At 39.8% G+C, this 13,522-nt stretch overlaps 1 protein-coding gene across 1 annotated transcript; it reads left to right on the top strand.

Annotated features, from left to right (window-relative positions):
- The first annotated feature begins 751 nt into the window (after positions 1-751).
- Positions 752-13,098, top strand: arpc1a (actin related protein 2/3 complex, subunit 1A). The gene is made up of 11 exons (XM_042485193.1): positions 752-1,061; positions 1,687-1,780; positions 5,327-5,431; positions 5,659-5,881; positions 6,560-6,667; positions 6,812-6,915; positions 7,009-7,117; positions 8,841-8,916; positions 9,008-9,201; positions 12,062-12,152; positions 12,255-13,098. The coding sequence occupies exons 2-11, from the start codon at positions 1,717-1,719 to the stop codon at positions 12,291-12,293; spliced, it is 1,113 nt and encodes a 370-aa protein (XP_042341127.1). The 5' UTR covers positions 752-1,061; positions 1,687-1,716; the 3' UTR covers positions 12,294-13,098.
- Positions 13,099-13,522: the final 424 nt, after the last annotated feature.

The following is a 13,522-nucleotide window of genomic DNA, read 5'->3' as shown; positions in this document are numbered from 1 at the left end:
CAGAAGAAGGGCCCCACAGCGCGCCCCCCCCCCCCCTTTTTTTTTTTTTGGAAACCAAAGTAATAACCAGTAGCGATCTCAGCATCTGAGATTCAACAATCTCAGTATCACTACTTATGATGACAGTCAACATACAACATCACACAACTCAGTGTCAGTGCTAGATAATCATTAAGTGCTGGGTTTTGGACCATCTGACTTAATCTACCCCAAAGGGCAAAGAGGGGAAGAGTCAGGTTAAGTGCCGAGGTGTTCTCAGAACAATTAAGTAATGATCATGATAACATATTTTTTTAATTCAAAATATGTATTTGTTTATTTTACTAATTTTAAGGTATTTTTAATTGTTCTTTTAATTAATTTTTGCTAGTTTTTAGATCATTGTTGTTGTTGCATATGGCCTTTATCCATGCTTTTGAAAGAAATCAAGCTCAATTTGCTCAGGTTTTAACAGGTTAGCAGGACTTGTACAACATTAAAGATAAAGAAGTCACATCACAGCCACACTACCCTGATAAATAAAGTACAGTCCCTTAGTGGTGCATGGCTCCATATTAGCAAGTACGGAGCTTTTCAGCTCCTGTCTTCTCTCAGTTTAGTCACTCGGGACCGACTGTCACTGTGGGTCAGCCACAGCCGCTGCCTAATTATATGTGAATGTTGTCCACGCCGTGCACTAGGTGGTGGTGTTTTGTAACCGGTTCGGCCACTTTGTACGTTTCTATTTGAGCCACCGGAGGAGCTCTTTCGCTCTGGTCGTAGTTTGTGTGAGAGACGTCGACGTGAACGAGGATTTTCAGTTGAATGTAACAGCTAGCGTGATGAGGCTAAGCTAGCTGTCAGCCAGGCATCCACGGGTTTTGCTGCCGACTTAGCCACCGGATGCTCCCGGTCGTATCCTCCTGGTCGTCTTGACATTCCCTCAACATTCCTGGACGAATTCGTGTCGACTGACCAGAGTCCGCGAATTCAGGTCCATTCCTGATCTAACCTTTACCCCGCTAGCGTAACTTAGCTCGCCGGCTAACGAGGGTGCTCACTCGGAGAACCGGACTGACGAGGTGAGTTAGCATGCGGGCTAGCGGAATGTGCGGCTAGCTAGCGTCGGGAGTAAAGGCATCTGTTTGAGGAAAAACCGGGGTCTGGCATAGAAAAGGGAGGCCTTTTGGTAAACGTGTGGATAGCAACGCGTCCGTATATCCCTCAAAATGAGTTATCTGATTGTCAGGCCTGTTTAACACCGGCGAACTGTTAGCTAGCATTTTCATTTACTCGCTAGCAGCGTTGAGAATATTTTGATAACGTGAACGATTTACCGAGCGAAGCAACTAACCTAGTCATTGAAATATGATAGTGGCTAGCTAAACAAGTCAACTCCAGCTCACAAAAGTGTTTAACTTGGCATGCCATGGTTATGTTAGCTTGTTATTTTAGCCAGCATTGGCTAGTTGAGGCAGCCTTTCGGTGTTTTGACCGGGTTCAGCTAATGTGCCAAAGCTAACAAATGGAATCCGGTGCAATAAAGTTCAGAGTTGTCCGAGCTGAGAAGTGTTGACGCTAACTTTTAAAATACGCTGTCATCTGAGGAGCTGTAAAGCACTCAGAGGCAAAGTTCAGCTCAGCTGCTGGCTGTGGTTTTTGTTAGGGGCCAGTCCTTAAACTAAGTTTTGTTGTGTGACTTCGCAGAGTTCCACTTAAGGACCACACCCAGACAAGATGTCCCTTCATCAGTTTCTGTTGGAACCCATCACCTGTCACGCGTGGAACCGCGACAGGACACGTAAGGATCAAATACTTCCTCCCTAATCTGAGTGTACCATCATCAACTTGTATACTTCATGCCGGAAAAGATATGGAGTTACATGTTGGGCGATGCGTTTGAAAACAAAAGACAATGGTTTACAGTCATGAATGAATGAGTGATCTGTATTGTCATTATTAGGGGGTGACAGAACATCGGCCTGTTCCATTATTGGGGCCGATATAAGGCATTTTGCCGATTAACTGTATCGGCATTTTATTTTAATGATCGCTAATGAAATTAATTAATAATAAAGCAAAAAGAACGTGCCAGCATGTGAGGAACTTTTACTTTGTAAAACCCCAGGGAGCTGTTTTGATTTATTCATTTTTTTCATATTGATTTTTTTTTTAAGTTGCTGGGAACTTTGTGATGTTGACCGTTTTAGTTTTGACAAAACATTTGCTAAAGGCATTTAAACAAAGTTTTGTGTTGGAGATTGTTATAATCCGGATTATAGATATTGGCAGAGATTTTAATTTTTATTTTAACTGCATATCAGTTTCAAATATGGGTTATCGGTCTCATTAACTACTGATAATTGGCATCATTATTGGCCTTGAAAAAACATTATCAGTTGACCCCCAGTCATTATTCTCGGGTGCAGTGTAACTCTGTAAGACTTCTCTCAGTAGTTAAAATTAGATGTAAATGCATTTTCCAATCTCAGAAATGTTGCTTGTGTGCTGCTTCTTCAAGATAAAGTGGACGCTGAAGAACCTGTTCATGCTTTTACCCTTAGCAGACTGGACTAAATAATATAATTATTAATAATATTAATAACCCATTGTATTTATAGGCGCCTTTCAAATCAATCAAGGACACCATATAAGACACAGTTAAATACAAGCAGCAATGCATCTGTAGATCATAAAGTCAAACAATCATTAATAAGCAGTAATACCATAAAACTTCAAACAATAGCCTGGGATATTGTTTGCTTAAACCACTGACTTCAGCAGGCTTATATTTGGGACAGACGTCGATATGGGACAGGTTTTTAATTCTCACACAAAACTGTTGCTCAACAAATTTGGAAATACAATCAAAATGTGTATTTAAACCTCTTTTTTGCATCTCTCTTGTTTACCATAGTGGCATTTTTGTCTTCTTTGGTGCTCAAGGTTTCAGTAAAATGAACTGAATGATAGAACTGAGAGAATCTTACCAAGCTAACTATGTATGTAACATGTCCGCAATGGCAAAAGTTTAAATATCTATATTTGTATGTGCAATCTAAGCAGCAAACTAAGCTCCAGTGGGGAACAACCCGGTTTTAATCAACCAAATAACTTCTATTAAAATGAACTGCATGGCAACTAGACTGGGCCTCTAAATGAGACAGGCCTTTATTTGTCAAAATGTGTGAACTCACCAGGCTAGTAAAAGGGACTGGGTCTCTAACTGGGACTAAGCTTATATTTTAAGTTTTAAGGTAAATTAATATAATAACTTGACAAAATCATTGTCATAAAAAGCTAGGTATAAAATCATCTAATGAACTCATCACTGCAAATCGAGATGTATGTGTCACCAAAAAATCAGAGCGAGTATGCCAGCTTGAAAGGGGGTGTTTTTAAACAGGATTTGAAGGTGGACAGGGTGTCATTATATTACTGTATTGTGCAGACTACTGTCGTGCCTTGTTCTCAGGATCTCAGAGAAATCTTTTTTTTTTTTTTTTTTTTAACTTCAGATGATCCAAAATGCAGCAGCATATCTACTCCAGGGTTGGAAATTAACACCAGCCACGAGTCAAATGCTTGTAAAATATGCAAGTGCCAACTAGATTTGCTTCACTCACCAACCAAAAACAAAGAAACAATAGCAGACCGTTGAGTGGCTGGTAGATTTTGCACTCCACCAGCCATGGTGACGGGGACAAAGAAGTTAATTTCTAACCCTGGGCTGCTCATCCAGGCTAGATGTCGAGAACACATACTTGGATGCTCTTCATTGGCTTCCTGTTCATTTTTAGATTTTGCTTTAAGATATTAGAACCGTTAATGGACTGACTCCTGTCTATTTGTCTGATATGTTGGTCAGATACATTCCTACTAGATCCCTTAGATCCTCTACCTCTGGTCTACTAATATTAGCAGAGTAAAATTAAAAAAGTACGTTGATGCTGCGTTCTCTGTCATTGGCCCTTGTTTCTGGAATAGCTTTCTAGTGGAGGGTGAGAGATTAAAACAAAATCTTAAAACCTGTCTTTCTAGACATGCATTTATGTAGCTTTTATGTAGTTTATTGGGATCAACCCTTATTTGCATTTTAATATGCATGTATGTCTGTGCATTTGTATCTCATTTACTTTATCTCACATTCTGTAATCTGTATTTTCTCCTTGTATCATGTAAAGCTCTTTGAGTAGCACTTGCTTTATGAACTTTGCTATACAACCACAGTTATTATTATTATTATTATTATTATTATTATTATTATTATATAAATCAATGAGGAGAGCCATAATGGCTGTACAAGACTTGAAAATGTGAACAGAAGTGCAACTTTAGTCTCAAAAACAACATTGTCCCACTGTTTGTTTTAAGGATTTGTGAAGTTTTACATTGAGTTGTCCAGCTTAGTATTTGGTGCATACCAGAAACTGGTCTGGCTTGTTCATCTGTTCTTCCATCCTGTTAAAGGGATATTTCAGATTTTTTAAGTGGGGCTGTATGGGCTGCTTAGTCAGTGTATTGCACACTGTAGATAGCTGTCTGCATGTCCCAGTTTGGAGAGTTAGACATGAAAACTAAGCAATGTACAGCTTAATTTCCGTGTTTGGCTTAGTTTCCACTTTGCAAAACATTTCTAGCCACCTAAAAAAAAAAATCCCACCCACTAAAATCAATATCATTTTAAGAATATGCTGTATTTTTTAGTATATTTTCACTGCTTTACCTTGCTGCCAGACAGTGATTTCCAACAGAAAAATCAAGCTGTTATATGGCTATCTTCAAAGCCAGACTTAATTGCGAAAAATTGATTTAACATTGCTGAACACAAGATGCTGGTCTACGTGTTGATCATCGTATGACTTTGCTGTTTAACGTGGTTAGTTCAGAGTCACCAAGTCACAGAATAATACAAACTAACTGACTGATCGAAGTAGCGGTAGACCAGCAGCTCCTGCGTTCAGCGAGCAAATATTACCGTTTTTCATGATGGAGTCTGGTGGCTTTCAAGAGAGCACAGATGAGTGACTGAAAGTGTTACAGCTTCCCCTTTGAAACAGACTGACATTAAGGTGAGGCATTGAAAAAACTCTAAATGTAACGTAGACTTAAACAGATACAGAATTGTTTAGGTAGCCAAAATATGTTTTGTTGCTGACCCCATCCACAGCAGTACACTGCTTAGCTTCGTGTAGGACTCCAGCCTGCATCTCTAAACTGGCTGCACACCAGCTGCCATCCACTGAATGAATTTCATTGACTTTGGACGAGTACCTCATACAACTCCACTTAAAAAAAGTCCAAACTGTCCCTTTAACCTGCTGGTTTTAATCTTTTTTTTCTGCAGAAATTGCCATCAGTCCAAATAACCATGAAGTCCATATCTACAAGAAGAGTGGCAACCAGTGGGTTAAGACTCATGAGCTGAAGGAGCACAATGGACACATAACAGGTAATTAATCAGACTGCATAATGCTGTGTTGCTATGACTAACTCACAAACAAACAAACAAACGTGTCTGGAGCTGTCATTAACACAAGTCAACGCCTGTCTGATTCTAAATGATCTGTCTGTATAAAAGCTGATTCAGCTCTTGAGTGTGCTGCTGTCATACCTTAATTCATGACTGTTGCAACAGTCAGCCTGTAATTACACAGCTCCTCTTTGTTTGTGTTTTAGGTATCGACTGGGCTCCCAAAAGTGACCGTATAGTGACATGTGGAGCAGACCGTAATGCCTACGTCTGGTCTCAGAAGGAGGGGGTATGGAAGCCCACACTGGTCATCCTCAGGATCAACCGAGCCGCCACCTTCGTCAAGTGGTCTCCATTGGAGAACAAGTTTGCAGTTGGTAGTGGCGCTCGACTCATCTCTGTCTGCTACTTTGAGTCTGAGAATGACTGGTGAGAGCATTTGTTCAATCATGAGTATTTGCTGAAACGTATCTGTTGAATTTGCATACAACCATAGGCACAAGTTTATGGAAAAATTTATATTTTTGATTATCTCGCTTAATGTTTTAATTAAAGGTACAGTACTGTGGAAGAGTCTTAGGCCACCATAGATCTGTTGTTTCAGCACAGCTGTAATGATATTTTCCTCCTCATGTGAAAAAAGTTGCAGTTAAATTTACTGCTACATTTGCACACAGCAACAACCCCTTAGGCACATGTGGCAATTTATCTGTACCTGTTTGTTGTCATCTGGTTTAAAACCAAGGTATTGAATTTCTAAATGAACGATAAAGATCCAGTCAGAGGCTTGAAAGTTCCTTCTCTCCTGCCCTGCGTCATTCTGTTCTGATTCACTTTGCTGATTTATTCATTTTTTAAAAATGTTATAAGTCTCTCCGTCTGTCAAACCAGGGCAGCCTGTTTATTCATCTTCATTTTTGGTTTTTGGCACACGGATGTGTTGTGTTAAACTGAGAACAGACAGTAACAGCTCAGTTTTGCTGAACTTAACTCATGAGTCATTGCAGTCATTGTTCCCGTTTGAAACATCGCATAGCTGGATCAGATTGATTTAAATAATTTACATATAATCATCAAGGATGTCTGGGTTTTTTTCAAATCCTCCAGGTGGGTGAGCAAGCACATCAAGAAGCCAATCCGCTCCACCATCCTCAGTCTGGACTGGCATCCCAACAACATCCTGCTGGCTGCTGGATCCTGCGACTTCAAATGCAGGTGAACGATGTCAACAGTGAAAATTCTTATAGGACAAGAGATGATGATTAAATGATTGAAAACCCGCCAACGTCCTCACTCGCTCTCTTGCTTTCTGTTCTGTTTTTCTTTTTACTCTCCCCACCCTCCCTCTCTGGCCTCCAGGGTGTTCTCAGCCTACATTAAGGAGGTGGAAGAGAAACCAGGCCCCACACCCTGGGGCAGCAAGATGCCATTTGGGGCTGTGCTAGCAGAATTTGGAGGAGCGGGTCTGTATCTGTGTCTTTATACTGTATGTTGGGAAAAAACAGCAACCCTTTGAACTAAACCAGAGCTGCCTTTTTTCTCTTTGTGTGTGTTAGGTGGAGGGGGTTGGGTCCACTCTGTCTCTTTCTCAGCCTCTGGTAACCGCCTGGCCTGGGTCAGCCATGACAGCACTGTCACTGTGGTGGACAGCTCAAAGACTGCCAGGTATGTTTGTTTTAACCCGTAGAGGGATCCTACTTATGGATGTAACCACCAGGTTTTTCAGATTAAAGGGAGACACCCCAGGTGAATAGCATTTTTTTTTTAAACTAATAGATACCACCATGAAACTTCCCCTGTTGATTATGTACCTTATGTATTTTTTTTTATTGCAAGTTTTCTAAAATTGTATATTTAATCATGCAAATTAGGCATTATTTAATTAAATATGCACTGATTTTTCTCTTTGCATACATTTTTCAGAAAAAAAAATCAACACCATATGTGCATTTGGATGTTTTCTTTCCACTAGTCTGAAAAAAGACACGGAAGCAGAGTAGCCCAAAATGGACCATTCATGAAAAAAAGTTAATGTAACTTTTTTACTTGGGGTTCCTCACCTTACACGTGCCCATGGAGCCTGCCAGTAAAGAAACAAATGTTGTGTTTGCATTCAGTGTCACTCGCCTAAACACGTATACACATATATCCTTGAGGTCTAATAAACGTATAGAGTGTATCTCCTTTCTCATAAAACATTTGCAAATCTAAATTTCAACACAGTGAATTGGTATTTTGAATGATGCGCTTTTTACATCAGTGTTTACTAGCTTGCTGTCCTCCACAAGCATTTTTTGGCATCTTACTGCCACCTGTTGATCAGTGTGGTATTGTCAGACCATTGTCAGGAATGTGCACCGTGTCATCCGTGTGGACGCTCATGCATGAGATAAACAAAACAGGCCCCACAGGGCTACTAGAGGTCAGAAACTCCACAAAATACCTTGAATTAAAAAAAATTGCTGTCTGGAATAATTTGTTTGATTAAGATTTTTTCGTAAACTACATGCAATGAGATAGATAAGTCAGAAGTGATGCATTTACCACCATATTTACCATTTTATCATTAAATAGAAGTCGGCATTGTTTTTCTCAAATACTTCAGGGTGTGCGACTGCCGGTACAATCACCGGAGTTGCAGTGAAGGAGACGATATTGGAAATGCAGGCAGTATAAGTCTAAAAGTTTTGACATGGGTGGTGACTGTAAAGTTTCAGCTACTAATGCAAGATAAAGTAGTCGATTAAGGACTGGATCTGGTACCCATTTTGTTTTCACAGCAACTAAAAATAAAAAAAAACCAGAAAATATTCACCCTCTAAACCAAACAGGGAGATAGGAAGGAGAGATTTTTCTTGTCAAGCAACAGATGTGTGTAGATAGGCAGATGAAGGCAGCCCAAGCGGTTTCATGAGCTCCAAAAAATGACAAAGCCCTCTCATGGAATTAAAATCTTCTCCCACGCATTCATCATGTGAAAAAGCAATCCATCACATTAAAAAAAAAAACATTCGCTAAATGAATGCAGTGTTTTTTGTTTTTACCACATATATTATTGGCCACTGTACATAAACCATGATTTGAAATGAGATCGTCTAGTCACCGTGCCAGTAAGGTGCGAAAGGTAAACGGACTCTTACATAAGAGCATGCTGTTGTCAACAAATTGCAGGTGATATGAATTGAGGGGGTGTGTGGAAGAGACACGTTCTGCCTGGAGACCTGCACACACTGCAGCCATCAAAGCCCAGTTTTTGATGATAAAAACAGTCATTTATGTGAAAACACAGCATTTTTGAATTTGTTTGTAGTATGTTGCCTGTTTAATCTTTCCTTTTATGTACAATTAAACCAGTTGATTCTCAAGATGACAATTTGTGTGTGTTTAGTCCCTCACAGCTGAAGACGGAGTACCTTCCTCTCCTCAGTGTCATTTTTGTTTCAGAGAACAGTCTAGTAGCTGCGGTAAGAATCAATTATATGTGTTCCATGCACAAATATACATTAAGTAAAGATTTACAGTATGATTTTAAATGACTGTTGTCTGCGTCTTCAGGGCCATGACTGTTGTCCCATGCTGTTCCGTTGCGACGATGGTGGAACGCTGACATTTGTGTCAAAGCTCGACCTCCCGAAGCAGAGTATCCAGAGGAACATCTCCGCCATGGAGCGCTTCAGGAACATGGACAAGAGAGCCACCACCGAGGACCGCAACACTGCCCTGGACACACTGCACCAGAACAGCATCACGTGAGTCACACTCTCTGGAGTCAGTGAAAGGCAGGATGTTTAAATGATCTAAAAACGCCTTTACAACAGTTTTCATCTTCAATTTAGATACTCACACATGTTAAAAAGTGTTCAGCTTTTGATGACACGTGAGTCGATAGAACTTATTCAAAGATGGAGTAGTTTTAGATTTTGTAAATTAGTCAAGTGTGTTATTGCACTTTTTAGTTGTTGGCATCACAAGAGTTTGTCTTTGTGCGTAAGCACAGGAGGAGTAAACAGAAGCAATTTTAATGTTTTCAGTAATAAAGAAAACCATAAGGATCGAGTGTGGTCACTTTTAAAGGTTCAGCTGAGAGTTGTTTGCAATATTTTTTTTCTCAATGAGTCTTGAAGGTTACTGTTGAAATGTACTAGGTTACAGATTACTGGTTCACCTGCTCAAATGCAATAACAAATGTTACTATTTTAATAACTAATAACTGGGCAATAAGCTGAAAAATGTTCGGAAATAGTTCGTTATAAAATAAATCTTCTATTATACATATAATGTTTTTATCAAGAACACTATCTTTTTGTAATTTAATGACATGAAATGTGTTACTCCCCAAATCTGTTGGAGACTACATATCAGAAACACCTCTCAGTATAACTCAATACAACTGAACAACACCAGACTTTATAAAAACCAAACGGTTGAATACACACCTCTCTAAGATTATCTCTACAAATGCTAGGATTTATTGCAGAGCTGTTTTATAAAGACTGTATTCATTTTAGCTTGGAGCACCAAGCAAACTGCCAACTGTTGGTTTCTGACCCGAGAATAGAGGTAACATTATGTAACAAAAGTATTGGCTGTGAGCGATACTGGAAGCTCAGTGGAGCTTTGCAGCTAATATGTCAGTCGTATTATTATCGTTATTATTCTCAGTCTTCATTAATACAAAGATAAACTGGCTCTGCCACAAACACATGGGGTCAAACTACAGCATGTACCACATTATTTTTTGAAAAGTATGTTGCCTCTGCCTACAAAAGTCAACAGTTATCACCAGAATGTGCACATTACATTGAGTTTACTGTCTCAACTCTTTAAAACAGTTTGGTTAAGTAGTTCTCGACCTACATTTACGCTTGTGTAACTTGAGCTGATGATTGTTTGCGCTGAAACTGCTACATTATTATGTGCAGCCATAATGTGCTGCTGGAGTCTATTTGATGTCAAGCACTGAAAATAATTACATCTGTTCAGCTTGTTGTGTTTGTGAGCAAGCAACCATTTTCTTTCCTGCATGTCATTTATCAAAGGTCTTGTTCTTGGATTTTTAAATTTCATCTTAACTTTGGTACTATTGTTTATTGTAGGGACTCGACTAAGTAGATTTTATTTTAAGGATTAGTTGGGCATTTTGGGAAACAAGCTCAGTTTGGTTGAGAAGCAAAATTTCACTTTTATATCTGAACAATAAATATAAAGCTCCTGGCAGCAGCTGGTTAGTTTAGCTTTAGGGGGGACGCAGGGGTCAAATTGTTCTGAAAATTTTGTTATCAATTTATCGACGTCAGCAAAAAAATTTGGAAATTGAAAAATTGAAACTCATTGAATCTCGTCGGCTCTTTGTCGTGCAGGGATCAGCTACTTCAGACACACACATTTATTTGTTTTTATTTATTTAGGATACTCTACTCATTTTTTCACATTCCAGTTGCAATGTTTGATTATTATTAAGAATTAAAAGTTCTTGTATTGTGTACCTGCAGTATTCCACTATTACATGATCTTTATGTCAGCGGCATAAAAAGGTCCTAAAATGACATTAATATCCAGGGTTCATATGATCATGAAAAACCTGGAAATGTCATGGAATTTAAAAATGGAAATTTTCAGGCATGAAAAAAAACAGAAACATAAATAAACCTAGAAAGTTATAGAAAAGTCATGGAAATTTGCTTCGTGAGTAACTGTAAAACAGAGTGTATGTCCTGTATATGTGGTATCAATGTTCGGGCAGATCAAACATGTCACTTGACGTTTCCTTGTTCTCTGCGTGAGTAATGTCATACTCTTAACTGAGTTGCTGCTTCTCTGTAGTCCAGATGTAAATTCACGTAATGCCAGGAAAATGCCAATCTATTAATGTGTGGCTACACTTGGACAAGTATAAGGCATGAATCAACTCCCGTTACTGGTACTTTTACTGCTGTGACCAGCTGCAGAGGTACTATGGGCGCTAAAGGTGGCTAATTCTCACTAATGTTTTCCTGGTAACTGTTTCCACAACAGCCAGCTGGCTCCCAAATTTGCATACAGGGAACTCAAGTGCTCAGATACAGTGTATGTGCTTTTCTGACTGGCTCCTCATTTTCGGTAACTGACTGATGCATTTTATCATGGATTTTTATTGGTATTTATTGTATAATGTTATACACAGATGTTTCAAGAAATGCCAGAAGAGAAGGCATTGAAATTTATAGGTAAAAATTGTATATGGACTTTGAATATTGTTCACCCAGTGATTTCTGGGACAGTGTGTATCATCCGCTAAAAGTAGTCATAATGACAGGCCGAGTCAAAATGTAAAAAAATTTGCCTACCAGCACCTCAACATTGAATAACAACTTTTATCTCACTTTTTAATCCCTACAAAAACTAAAGTGTAAAAATAGCCCGACATGACTGCTGTATGTTGGTTGGGCCCGGTGCCTTTTTGCTCCACTAATGTATTTCCCAAAATGTCAAACTTTTCCAGTAAGGATCAGCGTCATCACACTGTAGTCATGGCAATATAGTATAATCCATCATCATCATGTTGTTCCGTATTTTATCTTCTTCACCTTTTTAAAACCGTCTGTATGTATCTTGGTGTCTGGTCCATAGCCAAGTGTCTATCTATGAAGGAGACAAAAGGGATTGTCGCAAGTTCTGCACCACAGGCATTGATGGAGCAATGACCATTTGGGACTTTAAGGTACAAACACACACACACACACACATTCAAATCCCCTTCATGGGGTAGTTTTCCCAGATCTCCATGCTCTAACTCTCCATGTTTCTGTGATTACTTCCTCAGAGTCTAGAAGCTTCTATCCAGGGTCTCCGCATCATGTGAAGAAATCTTGTAAATGAATGAAGAAACGCAGCAGGCCTCACTTCTCCCCCTCGCCCCCCTCCCCTTCCTCTCCCCTCTCCACCTCACCCCCTCCGCTCCTGCAACGCAGCCAGTAACACACATTACTGACCACCTAATCGAGTGTCTGCTGAAGCACTGATCAGACCATAACACACTCTTGCGGGTGTCTGAGAAAACAATCTCGCACACACACTAAAGTACACACATACACTGCACACACACAAACTGAGCTGACGTGTGACATCACTGTTGATTTTTTTTTCTCGTTTGTTTGTTTTTAAATGAAGGTTAACCAGGTGTCAAAGTGGGAAGGTCCTCTGACACGTATTAAAACGTGACGTGAAATGTGTGTTTTTATGTTCTCTAACCTCCTGTACCAAAAGTTGAACACTAAAAGGTGCGTTTTATCCAAAAGTCAGACTGTATTCCACCTCAGATCAACCGTAACATGATCTCTGAATATCAGTGTTTAGTAGAACGGAGGACGTGATGCTTTGCTTCCTGGAGATTAGTAAATATTCTCCAGCAGGTGAAGTCATTGTTTCGATTAGGACCCGGGTTATTGATATTCTGAGGTCATGCTGCTGGTTGGCGGCACAGAGCCGTATAGGATCTGATGGTGGAGAGAGAAAGCAGCTGTCTACACTCTGTACGGAGTCACGGCTGGCCAGCACTAGGCTCTGTAGCTTCTACACTAAAACCACACCAGATGGAGGATTTCTATGTAACTGATCATGAGGTAGACATGAAATAAAGATGAAGTACATTTACAGTACACAACTCACACGACTGTTCTCTTCCTTTGTCTTGTAGATGCACTTAGTGGAGCTACTAGTTTTGTTTTTTGTTTTTCTAATCTGCTCTCCATAGTTGTGCTTTTGTTCTTCGGCGTGGAGGGCTCAGATTCAGAGTCCCCGTTAGCAAGGTTTGGTTCCTGAAACGTGAGATGAAAATCAGTGTGTGCAGAATGGCTTAAATTACACAAGGAGGTAGCTGGGGAAGAAACCCTCTAAACCTCCACAGCCATGCTCTGATCTCTAAGGCTGTACATTGGTACGGCTACGCTTTTAAAGTCCACTGTGTAGGATTTTGGGGCATCTAATGGCAGAAATAGAGTTTACTACAGGCGAGGCTGGAGTTTACCGTGTTCACCAGAAGAGTCCGTGTGAACTGTGGTATTCACCATCTTAAAAAACACAAGTTTTCAG

This window comes from Plectropomus leopardus, chromosome 4 (assembly GCF_008729295.1).
Source record: "Plectropomus leopardus isolate mb chromosome 4, YSFRI_Pleo_2.0, whole genome shotgun sequence".
Lineage (NCBI taxonomy): Eukaryota > Metazoa > Chordata > Actinopteri > Perciformes > Serranidae > Plectropomus > Plectropomus leopardus.
This window is presented reverse-complemented; position numbering and strand designations above follow the sequence as displayed.

Bases quoted from the DNA above. Each gene is read 5' to 3' on its own strand.
- arpc1a (XM_042485193.1), top strand. From the start codon at position 1,717: ATGTCCCTTCATCAGTTTCTGTTGGAACCCATCACCTGTCACGCGTGG. The intron at 9,202-12,061 runs GTGAGTCACACT...TCTGGTCCATAG, and splicing joins CTGCACCAGAACAGCATCAC to CCAAGTGTCTATCTATGAAG. The intron at 12,153-12,254 runs GTACAAACACAC...TTACTTCCTCAG, and splicing joins TGACCATTTGGGACTTTAAG to AGTCTAGAAGCTTCTATCCA.